The 18,702-nt window shown below is 38.0% G+C and overlaps 1 protein-coding gene across 1 annotated transcript in view; it reads left to right on the top strand.

The window, feature by feature from the left end:
* The window catches only part of NCK2 (NCK adaptor protein 2), an 88,726-nt gene that overhangs the window by 50,343 nt on the left and 19,681 nt on the right, over positions 1-18,702 (top strand). The window contains exon 3 of the mRNA XM_029999108.2: positions 4,894-5,135. Coding sequence (XP_029854968.1) covers positions 4,910-5,135 — 226 coding nt within the window. The 5' untranslated portion in view covers positions 4,894-4,909. The remainder of the gene's footprint in view (positions 1-4,893; positions 5,136-18,702) is intronic.

The following is an 18,702-nucleotide window of genomic DNA, read 5'->3' as shown; positions in this document are numbered from 1 at the left end:
AACTGTGTATCCCTGATGTAACCCTGAGCCTTCCTCCTGAAGGCAAGAAAAGATACTGCTTTTCTGCCCATTGGGCCAGGGCATTAAACTAGTGGGAGTGCTGACTTGTTTCAGTCTATAGGAGAAGATTCCAGTTCAGGTGGCATGCTGGAATGGATCCTTTCTTATTTATCATTGTGGAAGAAACACATTAGACCTATATGGTAGGGGGAGAAATCCAGGCTTGGTAAAAGATAATGAGATCTGTGTAACAATTATATATAGTTTGATATTTGAAATAACATCAACTGAGCAAATCTTTCACATGAAAAATCACTAGCAGATTTAAAAGTTTGTGGGAGCAAATTCTCTTCAGGTTCTCTACATTTTAGTTTCCATAACTTCAAATACTGCTTGCATGGTTCAGTTTTAAGCATCGGTTCAAAACGGCGTAGGTGGTTGTTTGTCTTTGGTTTCTTTCTGACATTGCTAAATTCTTGAATCATTGATAGTTTATTGAACATAACCTTTTCCTTTCTGGACTTTTTTCTGATAAAGGCTTTACAGGAGCTGCAGTACTAGACATTCCACTGATGTCTGCCTTAGGGTTAGCTAATGTTCGTCACCTGTCTGAGCAGGCTTTCAGTACAGTCTTCTTATAACTGACTTTACCTTGGCTGGGTTTTTGTTCACTGCCTTCCTAGCCGGGCAGATTTTTCAGGTTTTCCCTCTCTCCTAAGCATGTTTTTGTGTGGGAAAATTTTCAGGTGTGCTTCTGCAGTAGGGCAGCTGCCACTGAAGACAGGACTCCTCTGCTAACAAAACCTAAACTGGAGGGAAGAAACAAAAGTGGCTGAAAATACCTGAGCTCAATCTAAACTAATTAGTTGTAACATTTCAGCAAATGCAATGTTGGTAAAAATAAAATAGTTTACTACCACTGCTAGCAATGAAGGAAATGCTGGGTTAAAAGGGGTTGCAAGTGTGGATTGGTCACATAGCTAGTGTAAGAATTACCTTTTGAAGGTCTGGGATGTGGAGTTTTGTTTGTTGGCTCATTTAGTGTGGTGTCTTTTGTTTTGGGTTGGTTTTTTTGGGGGGTTTTTTTTGTTTAAAAACTGCGATTGGAAGTTGGATTGCCATAAAAGTAAAGCAAGTGACCGCTTGATATGGTAAGCTGAAAACTAAGGCCATACATATACTTTTGAAGTGAAGCAATCTTGTACTGAGAAATGACTGTCTTGTATTTCATAAATTTACAGTCCTTGCATAGGTATTTCAAAGCTTTTCACTGGTGCTTTTTAAAGTGGGGGGTGTTGTGCTGTTGGTTATGAGGAGGAGACTGCATTTCAGCACTAGGACTTCTGAGCTTTTTGAGGAGGAACATTCCAGAATGTTGTACACTCTTAGCAGTAATGGACTTTCATTTTCTTGATGTGAAGGAGTCTCATGTTAACATTAGAATCAATGGGGACTGTGGTATTATTTTGTTGCACAGTCTATAAGCAGTATACTGAAGAAATTTCACATTTTGAGTGTGTGTGTCAAGTTTTTATGGGACACTCGCCTGCTTTGGAAGGCTATATTACTGTTTTTTCCTTATGTTTTTCCCCAGATCTAGTTATGTCCTTTGCTTCTAATCTTTTGTTTGACACACAGCTGTGCTGCAGAAGCATTTCAAAACTATTAATTCTACAGCCCCCCTTCTGGGGAACAAATGTGTCCTTATTCACATACAAGGAAATCTTAGCTCTGCAAATGTCACAGGAAGAACCTTATTGTCCTTGATGGAGCCAGTCTAATGATGTAACCATAAGAAAGTAATTTTAAAAACTTTAATACTAGTTCCCCAAATTTAAGACCAACCAACCAAAAAAACAAACAAAAAGAACCCCCCACCAAACAAAAAAACCCCGAACCCAGATCTCCCCCCCGTGCCCCCAAAAAAACCCTCCCAAACTAAAAAACCAGCACAGCCAAGCTCTTCGACACACATGCATGCAGTCTTAAATGGGCAAATGCTCAGCTGCAATTATATGATGCATTTTGACTCTTTATAAATCCTGTCCCCACTTAGGTAAGAGTGCTTTTGCTATTAAACATTCAGCAAAACCTGGAGTGCTTTACTGAAATGGGTTCTGCATGAGCATGCCACTTGAGAAACTTGGTTTCTCTACACTTCTGCCAAAATTGCATCATGCAAGGGGTCTGCTTGTGAAATGACATTGTTTCTCAGGCAGAGTGGCAGTTTTACACCTCAACAATAACTGGAATTGTAGAAATTGGGTGGCTTGGGGCTCCCTGAGTGATTTTTTGGAGGACTGTGTAGTTGATGTCGTCAGCCCTGACATGTGGTCTTTTCCTGTGCTTCTGTCCTTGCCCCAACACCTTGGAGAAACACTTGGCGGCTCTTACAACAGGAGCCAATTCAGTTATTTATTTTTTGTTGCTTCAGAGGGATAAGAAGAGTTTAATAGTTTTCCATCAGTCACTAGTCAAATATTACGCCTAATTTATTTTTTTATTATTAATATACTGTAATATTGATAGATAATTTTAACTTGCCTGTGTTGTGAAAATAACCTTTTTTAGAAGTGGAGCCTGTGTGTGGCAGCATCAGCCAACTGCATTGATGGTGTCCTATTTCTTCATGTTCTCCATGTCCCCAGGAATAGTAAGAATTGACCATTTTACAATTGCTGAGATAAAATAAACTGATCTAAATTTGAGAGAGAGATTATATTGACAACGCCGGCCTCCAGAACATGCTTGATTGCAGTCCCCCTGTGGCTACATCAGCTTATCGACCTGTAGGCTATCTGTCCATTTTATGTGAGTCAGAAACCAGGGCAGTTTATTGGAGACCGCGGTCCAAAGCTCAGGCTCTCCTATGTCATTGTCAGATGGGATTATTATTTTAGGGGAGAAAAAAAAAATTGTTGAAGGGTATGGTGACTTATTTCTTGTAAAATCCTCAATTCCACCTGCATAAGTCACCGGCTGCTTGAACTCTAAGGGTGGTGTTTCTTCTCAGTTGTTCAAAACATCATAACTTCTTTTTGAATTAATCTTGGAGCTCTCAGCTGTGCAAATGCGCATTTGAATAATGTTTTAATTGTTGTATGTTCCTTTGTGTTTTCTAATTGGAAAATGAGAACTTAAACCTGTTGATTTCAGCTTCAGATTTTCAAAAATGTCGTCCTACCTTGGCCATGAGGGGTGACGTTGTTGGTGCTTTCCAGAACTTTGCTGTCAAATAGTTTAGCAACGATAGCTCAACCCTATGTGATGCTCTCCGGGAAACAAAAATGATTATAAGAGGAGGCTGTTAAATTATAATAGAGTCCACTGTTGTGTCTTATGATTATAGGTTAACTTTAAATAAGGGAAACACTTCTTTTCCTTTGAAAGAGTAGACTGCTGGGCTGTCTAGCATGTAGTTTTCACATCTTGTACTGTAGCTAAAGGGAGAAGGTGTGTGTGTGTGTGTTTACAGACTGCAGAAGGAACCTCTCTGAATACAGGTGATACAGCTTACATGCTGAACAGAATTTCTGAATAAGGTTTGGGGTTTTTCTTTAATTACCTTTTTGTCCCATAAACTCTTAGGTATCAGAGTTCATAGGGTTGCGGACTGCTAAGAACTAGGCAACAAAGTCAAATAATGTTAAAAAGATCCTTGGACATTAATAGTTTGAAGTACTCTGGGACCTGTTTCTACTAATCTGTAAATTAAAGGAAATCTACAGCTTTTACTTTTTAAAAAAAATATTCTGCTACATTGATTTTCAAATGTATTATCACCTCCCACTCTCTCCCATCCTCCTCCACTTCCCTCTCCCCCAAAAACTCCCAGCAGCGGTTAGAAAATTTTAGGTAACTTCTTAGAATTTAGAGGATAAAATCAACATGTTTTTGTTGGCATTATAATATGTTTGAATGTCAGTGGTACTGGCATGGGAGTTTTGTCTTTCTTGTACACTATTGTGCTCCCTCGCATTGTTCCCGGTAATTACTGGGATGTGTAGGAAAACGTGGAGGCACGCAGCTGTCTTTATGCAGCTGACAAATAGCTTTGGGAAAGATCGTTCTTGTTACAGGTAAGTAAAAAAAGACAACTCATTCAGTCTTAACAGAACTCTGGATAAGTTTCGGGTAGGGAAGAAAAGCAATGCAATCGAGGGAAGCGCAGTGGGTGCTCTTCACCCCGCTGACTGTGCCCAGCACAGGACTGCGGTGAGCTGGGATCTTCCTGGGAGCAAAGTGGGAGCGCAGTCTTCTCCTAAAATGCAGTCTTGTGCTGCCTGTGCAAAACATTGTGAACAAAGGCTAACTAAAGACAGTACCTTCTTCTTGATCGCAAATTTCCCTGCTGAGTTACATTACTTGAAGTATTTTTAACTTCTTATTAAAAAAAGATGGATAACTTTGTTTAACGTATTATTTTTAAGTTTTCTGCGTTTAGTATGAAGATGAGGAACTAGGGCAGAAGGAAAATATATTTTTTGAATGCTTCCATTTTTTTTTTTTTTTTTTCTCAGATCAGAACTTTGAATGCCAGATGTGGGATAGTTTTCTAATGCTACATGCAAAAACTAAATGGGTTTTATAAATTAGCCTTTGTTAACGTATTTCTGAATAATATTTTATATACATTCAGGGGAAGTGAATGTAATACATTATGACTAGAATTTGCTATCAAGGTGTTGTCATATTTCAGTGGCAGAAAAAGCAAGAAAGGTCAATATGACTTCCCTTATTTTTGAAAGAGGCTTTCCAATCTGTGAGGTGTTTCTCTGTATGGCTTTCTCATTTTTCCCTACCCTTCTATTTCAGAAGAACTCAAAGAAAAAAATTGAGTAAGAGTTACATGATATAACTTACTGATGAGCGTGTTTTAATATTTTGTTGCAGAAGGACTCCATGAAAGATGACAGAAGAAGTTATTGTTATTGCAAAGTGGGATTACACTGCACAGCAGGACCAAGAACTTGACATCAAGAAAAATGAGCGTCTTTGGCTATTAGATGATTCCAAGACATGGTGGAGGGTAAGAAACGCGGCCAACAAAACGGGATACGTGCCATCAAATTATGTGGAGCGAAAAAACAGCTTGAAGAAAGGTTCTCTGGTTAAAAATCTAAAAGACACATTGGGTAAGTCCTTTTGTATTTTGGAAGAAGTTTAGTAGATTTGATGGGTTTCAGATTGGGAATGTAATGTTCATATAAATATTTTTTTTAACATGCTTGTTTGGATTTTCTTAATCCTTAGTTTGAGGTGACGTGCTGGGGGAGGGAGGGAGAGTATGGGGGGAGAATCATGTGGAAAAATCTGTAACGGGTTTTCTCGTATCACATCCAGGAGAATAAGATGTTGTTTTTGTTCCAGTTTGTCAGAGATTGTATGTTTTCAGTGGCTGAAGAACTGTGTTTTCATTGAGATACCAAATGCTGAATCTTCTCCTCTCATGCCAAGTCCTCTTGCTCAGAAATAGGATGTAAACTGTATTGTTCAGCATAGCTATCACAGCAAAGCTAAACCACTTTATGAATGGGATTATATGATGTGGCTATGTGCAATGTCAGGGGTTAAGTTTCTGTGGTCTGAGATGTTCCTTCTGCTTCCAAGTCCTTCATATGTACTCTGTTTTATACTTGCACATAAATTCTTCACAACAGTATATCATATATGAAAAGTAATATACCTGTGAAAAATTTTGAGTGTATTTTGAAGAAATGTATTTGGAAGTCAGGTGAAATGAATTCTTTTTTCTTTATTTTTGCAATTACTTTTAGTGACTGCTTAAATTACTAAAAAATAAAGGGCTTTGCATATGGCTAGGAAATGTTAAACAGTGATAAGTGATCATTTTACATACAGAGGCCAAAAAAACCCTACTAGTGGTATTTTAGATATAGTGAATAAAACAGAAACAGATATGCACCTGGAGGTGTTTTGAGGTTTTTACCTGTGAAGTCTTACATAGGGAAAACTTACTCTGTTGCAGTTTGCTGTAGAAAATACTGACTCGTCAACAGAAAAATTAGAATTTGGGATTGGACTTGTTAGGAAGCAAAAAAGTTTGCTTAAAAATAAAACGGCAATAGCTCTTATAGGTTTATTGCAGGTGTCCTGTGCTAGTGTTGTGTCTAACAGGTTAGACTTCTTGGTCACTTCTTCATTACTGTATCCTCCACTGCTGAGCTGCCATAAAGTATGTGGAAATTGAGGACTATAGGACGGGTGGCAAGCAAACAAGGTTATCAAAAGATTTACCATGGTAATATTTAAAACCATAGGCCTCTCTACAGATACTCTTGGAATACACTTGTTACAGTGCCAGCAAATGTGATTATGCCTTTTCAAAGATTTGTATAAAGAATAAGCTCCAGCATCAATTAACTAGTTAAAATCAAAATCCCAGTTATGACTTTAAGCTCCTTTTATATGGATTTATGTTGTTTAAATATATATATATATAGCCTAAAAGCTACTTTATGAAAGGATTGCATTCCTGTTGTGATAATGTATCAAGTGTTTGTGTAAAATGTGGACAGTATTTACTTGATGTAAACAAACACATTTTTATTTATATCCAACAGAAAAGTGTTTAAGTGAAAGAATAGAGACGTGTCCTAGCATATATGCATGTTTACCTCCTTGATTTTAACAAAGCTGCATGCTGCAGGGTGCTTCGCTTCACTGTGGTGGCGACCGATGAAACGGTGTGAGAGCAAAGCTTGGTGGTCTCATCGCCGAGCCTTCGCTAGTGTTCCATCTTCCAAACCTCAGCCCTTTGCACACACGTACACAGGTTTTTAAGTTCTGAAGGACCATTATTACAATCTACTGATTCCCCCGTACCTTTTCTAATAGTTTTCTCTGTGTGTTGTTTGTTCAGCTGAGGCAGAAAATACCACGTGGCAGAGCTTAGCTTTTTCTTTTGCAGTGACCACACGTGCCTGCTAAGCGTACAGAGTGCAAAGCACCTCTCGTGCTCTTTTATGCTCGTACATCCTGTGACAGTAAGAAACTGCCTAAGCCATACCTAACCCACAAATTGGCTCAGGATATTCTTAACACCCCCTCAGCTAAACTATATAGTCTTTAAGCCATGTTTGTCTGGCTGTACAGTAATTTCCCATTCAGAACAAGGAGAGCATGTGTCCTTTAGAGGATCCTTCGTTCTGAGCGGCCATCAAGAATGCAATTCTTGGGTTTTTTTTTTAAACAAAGGCTTGCAAATTGCAAGGCTGATGCTTGATCTAGTGAAACAGCTTTTGAAAGTTTTGCTGCAGCCAGTGAAACAAGTTCTTAAGTTCTCTTTAAAGAAGTTGTCTAATGTCTCACCAAACATGCCTCTCCTAAGATCACAAGAAAATTCACATTAAAATACCCGCTAACCTAGCACAGATGGGAATGGCAGTCACGAGTATTAGTCCTTAAACCAAATCTGTTTCAGACTTTGATCTTGAAGCTATTACCAAAATATCAGGTGCTGAACTAAAAAAAAAAAGTCATTTAATAATCAGTCAATAATTAATCGTAAGTTCTGTGAAATCTCAGGAGGGAAACAGCAGGCTCTAAGTTGCTTCCAGTGATAAGACTAGCGGGCTTTAAAGAGAGGGATGGACCCTCTGATGTACCTGGACCCACCTTTCATACTTGTGGCACTCCAGCAAACGGTTGCTCCCATGGAGATGCACTTTTCCCTACCTATACCTTAATCAATTAGGTTTCCTTGTGTTCAAACATATTTCATCTGAAAGCATTGTTATCGCACAAATGATGTAGTGTGTTGTCTGTGTGATTGCCCATAGCTATCTGCCACTCTTATGCTTATCCACAGTAATTACCGGTGGTTGATTTATACTTACTTCCAGATATTCAATCAATATGAAGAGTGCCAGCCATAGTTCAAATTGCGGCAGACCCTATAAAGAGCTATTACTATTTAATTAATAGTCCCCATAGCCGGCTGTTGAAGATGCATCATCTAGATAGTTCTTAATCCATGTAGTCTGTGTTCTAATGAAAGTTTATGGCACCAGTTAATACATTGGTGTCCTGTTCATAAAAAGCCAAATATACCACGAAAGTTTACTACCTTTTACGAAGTTGCCTTTACCGGAAAACTTCTAATCTCATCAGAGAATGAAGTCATGCCTGTTTGATGCTGAAAACTAATTTTCCTGGAACTCTGTTGACTGTCATTAATTGAATCTCAGCCCTTGAATACTTTATTAATAGAATCCCATCAGCTTTACTGTTTGGCTTGGTGTTGGTGGAAGGTTAATGGGCATGTGGGTACCTAGAACACGCAGCTTGATGGTTTAAAACTTCAGCCCATTTTCAGCAATGTCTTAAGGCTTCTAGAATTTCCATTGTATTTCAGTGTTTTTGGAAAAGAGCATCAGCAAATAAAACGTGTTCAGAGCCAGCTCTTTTAAATGTGTCAGGTGCATATTAAAATGCTGATTAACACTTTTTTAGCATATGTTCATTAAATCAATTACTTGTGGACTGAAAAAAAGCTCATCTCAAATCTCAGATGACCCCCAGTAATTTCTGAAGAGATACTTTCGGATCATCCTATGTCTTTTTACAAAACAATATCCTTTTCTGCACCATTCACTTTGTCTTTCCCCTTCTAAGGGCTTACTCCGTTATACTGTATCTTCTTTTAGTCCTGTTATGAGGGAAATTTTCCAGAACTTCTAGCTTTCCTTAAGTGACTTGGAGACATTTTGAGACTTGTAATTTTTCTATTGATGGCTGTCTGTTTTTCTGTTTGATATACACTACTTCTGTGTTCTTAAATCTCTTTCTTGAGTGAACTCTAATGGATACTTAGCTACGATGGCCTGGGTTTAATTATGGAAATGTGGCATATAGGCCACCTATTAAGTATTTTAAATGATTCATCTTCTCATTCCCTTTTTTGTCTTAACTGAATGATACTGTGAGTAAAAAGTTAATGGCAATTTAGCCATTTCAAATTACTGTCTTCTGTTTGCTCATATTGAATGAAATCTGGTAATTATTACTATTCTTAAGGCAAAAGCCAGCTTCCAGGCCTGTGATTAAAATTTCATCTTCATTCATCATAATGAAGTTTAAAATAGTTTCCTTGTACAGTATTCTTTTGTGGGGAGGGTATTTTTTATGCATTTCGATTAAGCCTTACTGAGCAAGAGACCTCCAGCATGCATCTTCCAAACTGTAATTTTCTGTAATGCAATTCTTCCCGTGCACCGGGGGTGGGAAGGAATTCCCGTACCCATTTGGATGGAGCGGGTGTTTGCCAGCACCACCCCCAGAGCTGCCTCTGAGCACGGCTCCGCGGGTTTCCTCTTCTGCAGCAAAGATGATCTATGCTGGCTGGCTCATCTCTGTCACGCTGAACATAAACCTTATCTGAAGGAAGTAAAAATAATTATGAAATCAGTTGTTTGTGTAAGCAAAATAAAACTTCTGCATTTTTTCCATCCCTTTGCAAGTCATTTTCCTGGCAGCAGCACAACTCCCCAGGCAGCAACGTGCCATGGGTGACTGATGCGTGTGATCCAGCAGCAGGGTGCCATTTTCATGGGAATCCACGATTTTCTGAACATTGCTGCTTTTGCTTCACAACCAGCACTGCTTAAATGGGGATTTCTTAAAGGTGTCCAGTCTTGCTCCCTTTAGTGAACAACCGCATAAGAAACCTTGAAGACATTTCCACTCAGTGTGGGTTTTTGAACGGATGCCCAGCAAAAGAAAGAAGGTTTATTAAAAGGTATTGAAAGAGAGATTGGACACCAAGAATACAGGAGATAGGTTTGCAAAACGCGTAGGAACAATCGAAACACTAGAGATGAGTGTTGGCAATGATGGCAAATAACAGTAATCTTGATAACATTTCACAGAGATCTTTCAGTTGCACGAGGGACTCTTCAAATGACTTCTTTATTAAGCTTCTGTAAGTCGGCAAAACATTTCAGTAACTTTTTAGTTTTAAATCACTCAGTGTGCCAGCTTTTCACGTGGAAAGTAAGAACTGCCAAGTGAGATGTAAGTACAGAAACGAGTCCTTACTTGCCTCACTGTTCCTAGTATGTTATTTCAGAAGTGTTGTGAGCGTCCAGGAGTATTTCCTGTGTTTGTCAGCCTCCACGGTGTCTACCTGGGTCAATCTGTAGATCTGTGCAGCAGTTCCTGAGTGCTGTATATACTGTCGCTTCCAGGAATGAACAGTTTTACACCTCTCCCCTTCTCCCCTGGTTATTTTTATTTATTTATATGAAAAGGTTTGGGGTTTTGTTGTGTGTGTTTGGTTGGTTGGTTGTTTTTTAGTTGTTTTTTTTTTTTTTTTTTTTTTTCACATTTATAACTTCACATTTTCCCATTTGAGAGCTACTTAATACCACTTTCGCCATGCCTTTCTGGAAATTGCTGGGGAAGTTAGCTCTCTTTTTCATTAGTCAGTCACTGCTTAGTAACAAGCAGAAATGTGGAATAGATCATTTTTTAATGCAGTGTTTTCTTTAGCATTGGAAAACACTGTTGGTTAAGAGGTTTGATGTACTTCCTTTTTAGATACAAATATTTCAACTCAAATTTAAACTATTACCATCATAGTTCTGCATAACATTGTCATGAAATCTCATTCTCCAAATAAGTAATCAATCTTTAACTTCCAGTGTGTGGGTTAGTGGTCTTTATTTTTTATTTTGGTTTTGAGGATTTTTTCTTTTTTAAAATATCTTAGTGGCCCGATTTCGGTAGTTCTGACTTGGTTATGTCTAGTAGATTTAATTGTACAAGGTGGTATTTTGACATTCATCAAATCGCTTCTAAATCTTGTCTTTAGTAATCAAATTTCAGTACTCGAGTCTTTCACTGGTGAAAGTTACTTATATGACTTTGATTGTTGTGGGTTTCAACTGAACTTTTTCCAGTTCTTCAGCACTAGTTTTTTAAAAGCGTAATCATGAGAAACATACACAGTCTTTCTGGCACAGTCGTAGCTATAAATAGAGTCTTTCGTACTCTTTGCTTGATCAATTTGTGTTCATCAGCGAACTGCCTTAGCCATATTAGCTTCAAAATCACAGAAAACACATTAAATCGGTAATATGACCAAGTACTAGTTTGAAAATATTTCTATTAGTTCTTAATTAGTTGTTTTCCATTTTAGTATTTTCTGGACACCATGTGGGTGTAAAATTTACTACAGGATGAAAGAATGGTGGAAATCAGAATAAATGTGGTATCATTGTATAATAAGTACACTGTTGTATAGCACAGCCTCTTAAGCTTTGTAGAGCTCATGTTAATAAAAACAGAGCTGCCTTGTAAGACAAACAGAAGTTATTTTAATCTTTTTAGAACTTTGAGTTCCCAATGTTGTTGGACTTCTTTGTCACAGACCTGTAAGAAATGCTAGTTTTTCCACTCAAGAGCAGGCATTTAATAAATTTGATGTAACAAAATAAATAACCAACCAACCTTCAGAACTTTCTACAGTATGTAGCTACTTGTCAAATTATTTATCATATATAAAGTTTTCTAAGAAGGAATGATACAAAGTCTTTCATTTAGCCAAATATCTCCAGTTGAAATTAGCAGTAAAATCCCCTTGATAGGAATTCAACACAAAAAAAGTATTTTTCCTGGGTCACTTTATGTTGCTTTGAAGCTTTCTAGCTTGTCAGAAAATGTGGGCATGACAGTAGTGGCACGTCTGTCGTGTCTCTTGGAGGACTGGATAAGGCTAAGCTGTCTGTACTGGCACTTTTAAGCGGTCGATATACAGGAATTTAAGTTCGTCTTTACAGAGAGGAAGTAGTTGAAGTTTTTACATGCAGCACAAATTCTTGCTCAGTTGCCTAGAATCCGTATGTTAAAATAGCTTATGCTATTGTTTGTTTTGTTCAGCAAAAGCACTTTCCCTGCTGCACTGCATCCTCCTTTTTTAGTTGCATCGCTCAAAGTAAGTGTGTTTGTTTGTGGGACAACGTGGCAACAGCGGTGACTCTTCACCAGTGATGAAACTGAGGAACATGGTTTTGGGGTAGTGAGAGAAGCTGATGGGAACTCTGTTTAGGTGTGGTGTCTTTGATGGTTTTTTTTTTAAAAAATAAAAAAATAAAAAAAAAAAGCTGGAACAATTGCATTTCTTTCATCTTCCCAGTAATGATAGATCAGTCCGGGTGCATGGATTCCTGTCAATAGATGCTGAGAAAGGAGAAATGGGAGATGCTCACAATGATTTCAAAACACAGGGAAGAGATTTCTTCCATTCCCATTAGAGCATGTGGAGTTAGGAGCTGGCAGTGCTAATACCACTGGAGTGGTAGCAGATGATTTGTATAATAAGGAATTGAAATGCTTTGCTACTTTCTGGAAATATATCTGCCTCATGATCATCATAAAAACCTAGACTTAGCTTAAGCAGCTATTTTCAGTTCATTGATGGTCTTTGAAGATCTAGAGGCATATTCAATAGCAGTAGCTTTGCATATGGAAAATGATACAAGAAGATATTGCTGACGCAGTAGGGTCTGCTATCTCACTATCAATTTGATATATACATAATGGCAGAAGAATATATTAATTTTGAAGTACTGTTACTATTATGGGTGTTAAAATAGTTACCCAGAATGCAAAACAAACTCACAAATTTATGGTTATGGACCTATTGTATGCCTGTAAAAATCTAAATAACTTTATGCATATCAACTATGTCCAGTGAAAGTAGCATTAAAGGAATTGAAGTCTCCGCTTTGTGTAACTAAAATCAGACATTCTAAAAAATAGCGTGTTATAATTTCTAAAGGAATGTGTGCTTAAGAAGTAAAAAAATCTGAAACTGCAGAACAGACTAATGCAAAAAAAAAAAAAACCACCCCCCCCAAACCCCAAACCAAAATAAAACACAAACTTCATGCTTTTCTGTTACCTGCAGCAAAAGGACTTGAAAGCAAAGAAAATTGGTAAATATTCTGGGGAACTCAAGGTACAGAGTAATGCTTCTTTTACTGCTTGATAAAAGACTTTCTCTGCCGGATGTATGCATCAGGCCCTTTATCTGATCCGAGGTGAAAAGCCAAAAGCAGCAGTGAAAGCAGAACCTGCAGCTTGTTGCAGTGCCCCTGAGCTCCAGCGCTGGCTGGTGATGGGAGCAGAAGTTTGCTCTTTTTTTCAGTTTACATTTGCATATATTATATTTTGCTGAAAGTTTGTCTTACGTGAATTATTTATTGAGGTGGATTATTTAAAGGATTTGCTGCTTCAAGAGTTTGAAACAAACATATAATGGAAGCCATGATGCGTCCTACCTTTCAGCAGATTTTTCTAATACAATGGTTGCAGTAAAATGTTTCAAGGCTGAAGGCATAAAGAAATCTTGGTGGTTTTAGTTCACAATGAGTGAATAAATTTGTTCTTTATGTTGTAATAGAAGTTTTTGGTCTCCCCCCTCCCCATGCAGTGTATGTGTGTGCTTGGAGGTACAATTTGACATTTACAGATTGCAGAACGAGCCTTTATTTTAGTCATAATTATGTTCTGAAAAGATAAAAGGATCGCCTTAACTCAGTGTGGCTGCATGTACTGGTGTCTTTGGTGGTATTACTTCCCTCAGCTGTCACCTTTGAGGACCCTTGGTTTTGCCCCTCTGTGAGCCAGTTATGTTTCAACGTGTAATTGTGTTTGGCCTTAGAGCAAGCCCAAAAATTAGCTCCCAAGGTAGTTTCATTGTTCCCTGTTAAAGAGAGTCACCCCATTGCCGGTAGCTCTTCCTACACCCTGTTCCAGCCGTGGAGGCAGAGCCTTTTGCTCTCTTAGCGTTAAAAGTTTGTGTCTGAACCCTTAACTCTTTTGATGTTTCATTTTTTTCCATAGAATAAAATCCTTTAAGCGATCTGCTAATGATGTCTCTTCTTCTGAGGCAGTGACTAAATAGAGAAACTTTTTTTTTTTTTTTTTTTTTTTCCAAGTAGCATCGTACTGGATTTCTTGCATTGTGTTTCCTTCTGTCTTCCTTTCCCGCAGGCTCCTGGGAGGACCGAAGTCCGCTGAAGCACCAGAACCGGGGCCGCAGCGTGGGTCACCGCATTGCACCCTGCTGCTGCCTGGGTTGGACCCTCCCCGTAAACGTGTGCTTATGGGGGGACGCGGTGACCACAGTTCTCCAGAAAACGTGGTCTCTGCGTGCTCTGCGTACTGTCCTCTCCGTTAGCTTCACGTCCTAGCACGTGAGGGTGGTAGCAGAGAAGAAGCAGCCCGCAGTAGCTGATTTTGAGGTCTTGCGTATACCTTGTTTGGTGTGTATAGCTGGGTCACCCTTCTAAAGACCAAACTAAGATGGCCGGCAAAAATCAATAGCCTGTCTATGTAGTCTAGGGGTCATCATTTTCCAAAGAATTCCAGTGACTCAGAGGACAAGAGATTTTTCTATATTAAAGTGACAGCGGCTGCTCTTTCTACTGTCTTAGCATCGTAGGGGAATTCTTCTCATTTAGGTGTGGGTTATTTCCTCCAGTATGCATCCCTAAATAATTCTTTCAGTATTACTGGATCTCTCTTTTTTTGAGGCCTTGGGCTGTCTTAACATTTAATCTTCCGGTGTCTTTCAGAGTATTAATTTGTTTCTTTTTCTCTGCATGGTCCCACTTGGGTTCCATTGCTTTCTGTTTCTCGGGTATTTTGAAGACCTGAACAATAGGTGGCCATCCTGGGACATGTTTTCATACTATGCCAACAAAATTTCTAAATTAGCATTCACGCCAAAAAAAATGGGCTTTATCTTAGCACGTACAAGAGAAGATTTCCTTCCTTCTTCTGAGTCTCAGAAATGTTATGTGGAGTGCGTCCATGAAGCAGGAATCGGGATGTGTGCAATGTATGCAGACTCCCAGCATAAACCTGCTACATGAGAGAAAATGCCCATCTCTGTTATTTTTCAGGAGGAGGGTTCCAGTGGCAGAGATGGCTTTCTTGGAGGGTCCCTTCAGTGCTGAACACAGTTGTTTACTGACAAGTAGTTTTTGTGGTCACAGCAAACTGATTTGGACAGACACCGCTCTTAACGTGAATGGGTGGTCAGGTTGGCGAGGTGGACATTCAGGCGTGCTGTTTCTACTAGGTGACTATTTGTAGCTGTATTTTGGACCAGAAAATTGATCTAGGACTTTGGCTGTAGAGTGTCTAAACTATATGCGATCATTGCCATCGCTTCTATTTAGCAGTCTTTGGGACCTTGTAAATGAAAGAAAATGGAAAGTGAAAGAAAAAAGAAAGGGAAAATGTATTTTGATGTAGTGAAAATGCCGTTGTTCTTGTACACGGGTTATACCTATTTACAAATCTGTAAGATATTTTTTTAATTGTTCATTCAGGAAGTTGTTCTCCAGAACGGGAGCTAAATTTATTACTATATTACTTAATAATTCATTCTCGAGTTTTAATCTACAGAATAAATTTTTTTAGTTTGTGTGTGAGTTGTGGGGTTTTGTGTTTTGGCCGTGAGGGCCAAACCTCAGAGGAGACGGGGTGTTTTGTTAAAGGAGCCATTTTCCCCTGTTACTTCTCCTTCAGTGATGGGGAGGTCTGGTGGTGTGTATGAAGTTGCAAATAACCTGAGAGCCCTTGATTAATGAAGCTATGGGCATTGCAATTCAGAGAGGAAGTTAAGAAAGAAAAGGTGGTATTTACTTTGCTTTCCTTTCCTTTCCTAAAAGGAGCTCTGAATAAAATTGCAGCATCTATGACAGGCTTCTAAGGAGTTCTGAGGTTTCCAAAGAAAAAAGTAATAAACACCTTGGATTTTGTTGTAAGATGGTATTTAATGTTTGAAAACATTAGTATAGTATAGCGTTGTCATTGTGACCTTGTGGTAGAATTACTAAGGCTTTACATCATGCTTGGTGTTGGTATGAGCCAACTGGAATAAAACGCTATAACCTCAAAGACTGTCTGACCATGTTACATTGCAGGGGGGCTATCTTGAGCTTTTTGATGCTGAGAGATTGTCCTTTAGTCAGTATTTGCATCATTGTCTTCTAATGCATTTCTTTGAATTGAGGGGCTGTATAATTACTCCTTTGTAATTCATCTGTTCAGGTTTGGGCTTGATGATCTGAACTTCAATCTGTATTTGTAACACCTCTTAAGCCTTTCATTTTCATGTACAGAATTGAGAGCAAATTTGAGCAAACAAGAAGTGAAAAGACAAAGTTAATACTATAATTTCCTGTATCCAAAATAGAGTCATTCCGTCTCAGTTATTTGGAAGAGTCTTTAAATTGGAGGGTCGTCATCTTACATTCAGGGTAGTCTACTATGTACCTGCAGTATTTTTTTTTTATTTTTTTTTTTAAATAAAAAAATGAGTGGGTTCATGTTAGCAAGTTGGATTTGTATCCTTAGCTGTCCCATGCACCTCTTTTACGTAATATAAATGTGAGATAGCTAAATAGAAGTCATCTTTCCATCAAATGCTGGAGGAGGAGGGGGAACATAAGCTGTTATATACTTACTAAGGGACAGGAGCATGTATTGGGGTAGGCAGTGGTGAGCACCTCATGCATACTAGGGGTTTCTTTGTCAATATTCTGTTAGTGCTTGTGAAGGAGAGGCAAAATGGGATAGCTTTCCTTCTCTACATCAAGGGAACAGAAAGCACTGGGAAGTCCTACAGGGCTGGGGGGGTACCTTCTCCCCATACTGTATAGATCTGTTCTTAGAACGATAGGTAGTCCTCATTATTTTTTCTTATCAGGGCATCCTACAATATCAAGAGAGCATCAGTAGTGAGATTACAAAGTAGGTGGAAATGATCTCTATTTGAAAGCAAAGACTGTGTATTTAAAGCAAGCTGTCTTCAATTTAAATTCGTAGACAAAATTTGGAACCATAGATCTTGAGAAACCCCATTCATTTTATATGCCTTCTCTTTGAGACTAGGACAGCCATTTTCCTATTCCATAGAGGATTTAAAATCCCAAGGCCATTTTGAGTTTGCCTAGTAAGACTTCATCAACTTCACTTTTCCACTGGGGTGAGAACATACACGAGTTGGTTGATGGAAGCCTTCGGATTGTGTGTTTGATGCCTTTGGAAAACTCTGTCCACATAAGTCCCTGTAGTACATCTTTCATTTTAACCTCTTGCTCTAAAACACTCTGGGTACAGGAAACTCCTTACCTAGTACTGGAATTTGAACGTACGTTTCCTGCTAAGAGATAGACATGTTTAACACAGTCTAAATTACAAGAATTAATGCAGTAGTTGTTTTTAATACAGTTGTTGAGTTGATTTCTTTATGGAAGCCTCCATACCAAGTAGTGTTTGATGTATGGGAAACTTTGACACTACTTTTTCTTGTGTTTGAAAAACATAGTCATAAAGCAGACTGGTTGTTGAAATGTCAGAATTTCTGATTTGTTCTACTGTGGCTTTTTTTGATATTGAGCTTCTTAAAGAAGATACAAAAAGTTATTAATAGAGCTGTAAGGTTTCATTTCTGTATCACAAATGCAGTTAAAGATTTCTAGGATTTATAGCAGTGTCTTTTAAAGAGTGCTGTTGATGGAGATGTTTCTTCTAAAACACTGACTATCCCATATGGATCTTGGCCTTTGAACATTCGCTTGGAAACTGGACATGTAGGTGGAGGGGGAGAAGGAGGGGTGGGAGGTTGCAGACTGAAAATGTGCAGAAATGTGTGGGTTTTCTTTCTGTGTGACAGAAGAAACTTCAGTCTGCCGAATTCCTTTTTAATAAAGAAGCAAAGACAAGTTAATTTAAAATTATAATAATAATAATAAATAACATAAAGCTAAATGAATGTCTGATCTGGACATTCCAGCTGTCAAGAAGTTATGTGTTTATCTCTGTATTGGGTGAATGAATTACTTAACTTACATTGGTTTATGTTTTTTTCTTAAGAATTTTCCTGAAAAGTTAATTACTTCCTTTTTAATACATTTTTTTTAAAGAAAACACTGTACACTTTGCATACTTATTAACTGTATGCATTAATATGCAATATAATTCAGAGCCTTAGTATTAGGTGATGAATAATTTATTTGGTAAACAGAGAAGGATCATTTTTTTAACTGCATATGTGTGAAGCCAGATGGAATTGCAATTCTATTAAAATGCACAGGAAAAATCATTATTTTAAGTATCTTAAATATAAATTGGCTAAAATGTTAAATAAATGTTACCTCTAAATAAAAATGGGTTTTGTTAAACTTGCATGTTCCTGCTGCATCTTACATAAAACACTTGATTAGTAAATTGAATGAGAATGTCTGGTTACCTTGTCTCTGAAGATTTTTAGAACTAGGAGAGCTGTTCTGTAAAATTTGGTTTTATATTTGGGGGAACTAAAACATATTTCCATCTCAGCTGAAATTGATTTCTTTAGGTTTTTATATAAGTCACTAAACAGAAATTATTTTGAAAATACTTTTTCTTAACTCTTTCAGAGATGACTGTTCAGTACTTGAACAAGCTCTTGCTCTAGGTATTTATACTACGAGTTCTCCTAGCTCATTTGTTTGACTTCCTTAAATTTATCAGCCTCAAACTTGTTTTGCTTGAATGTTTCAGCTGTTTAATGGAACGTGTCTTAATAGATTATAGTAGTGTTAAATTTTTCAGCTCTGGAGTGCCTGGTTTCAAATTGAATTATAATGGGTTTATTTTTGAAGAAGAAAAACATTATTT

Source organism: Aquila chrysaetos, chromosome 23, assembly GCF_900496995.4.
Source record: "Aquila chrysaetos chrysaetos chromosome 23, bAquChr1.4, whole genome shotgun sequence".
In the NCBI taxonomy this organism is placed as follows: domain Eukaryota; kingdom Metazoa; phylum Chordata; class Aves; order Accipitriformes; family Accipitridae; genus Aquila; species Aquila chrysaetos.
Note: the sequence above shows the minus strand (reverse complement) of the source record. Positions and strands in the feature narration are given on the sequence as shown.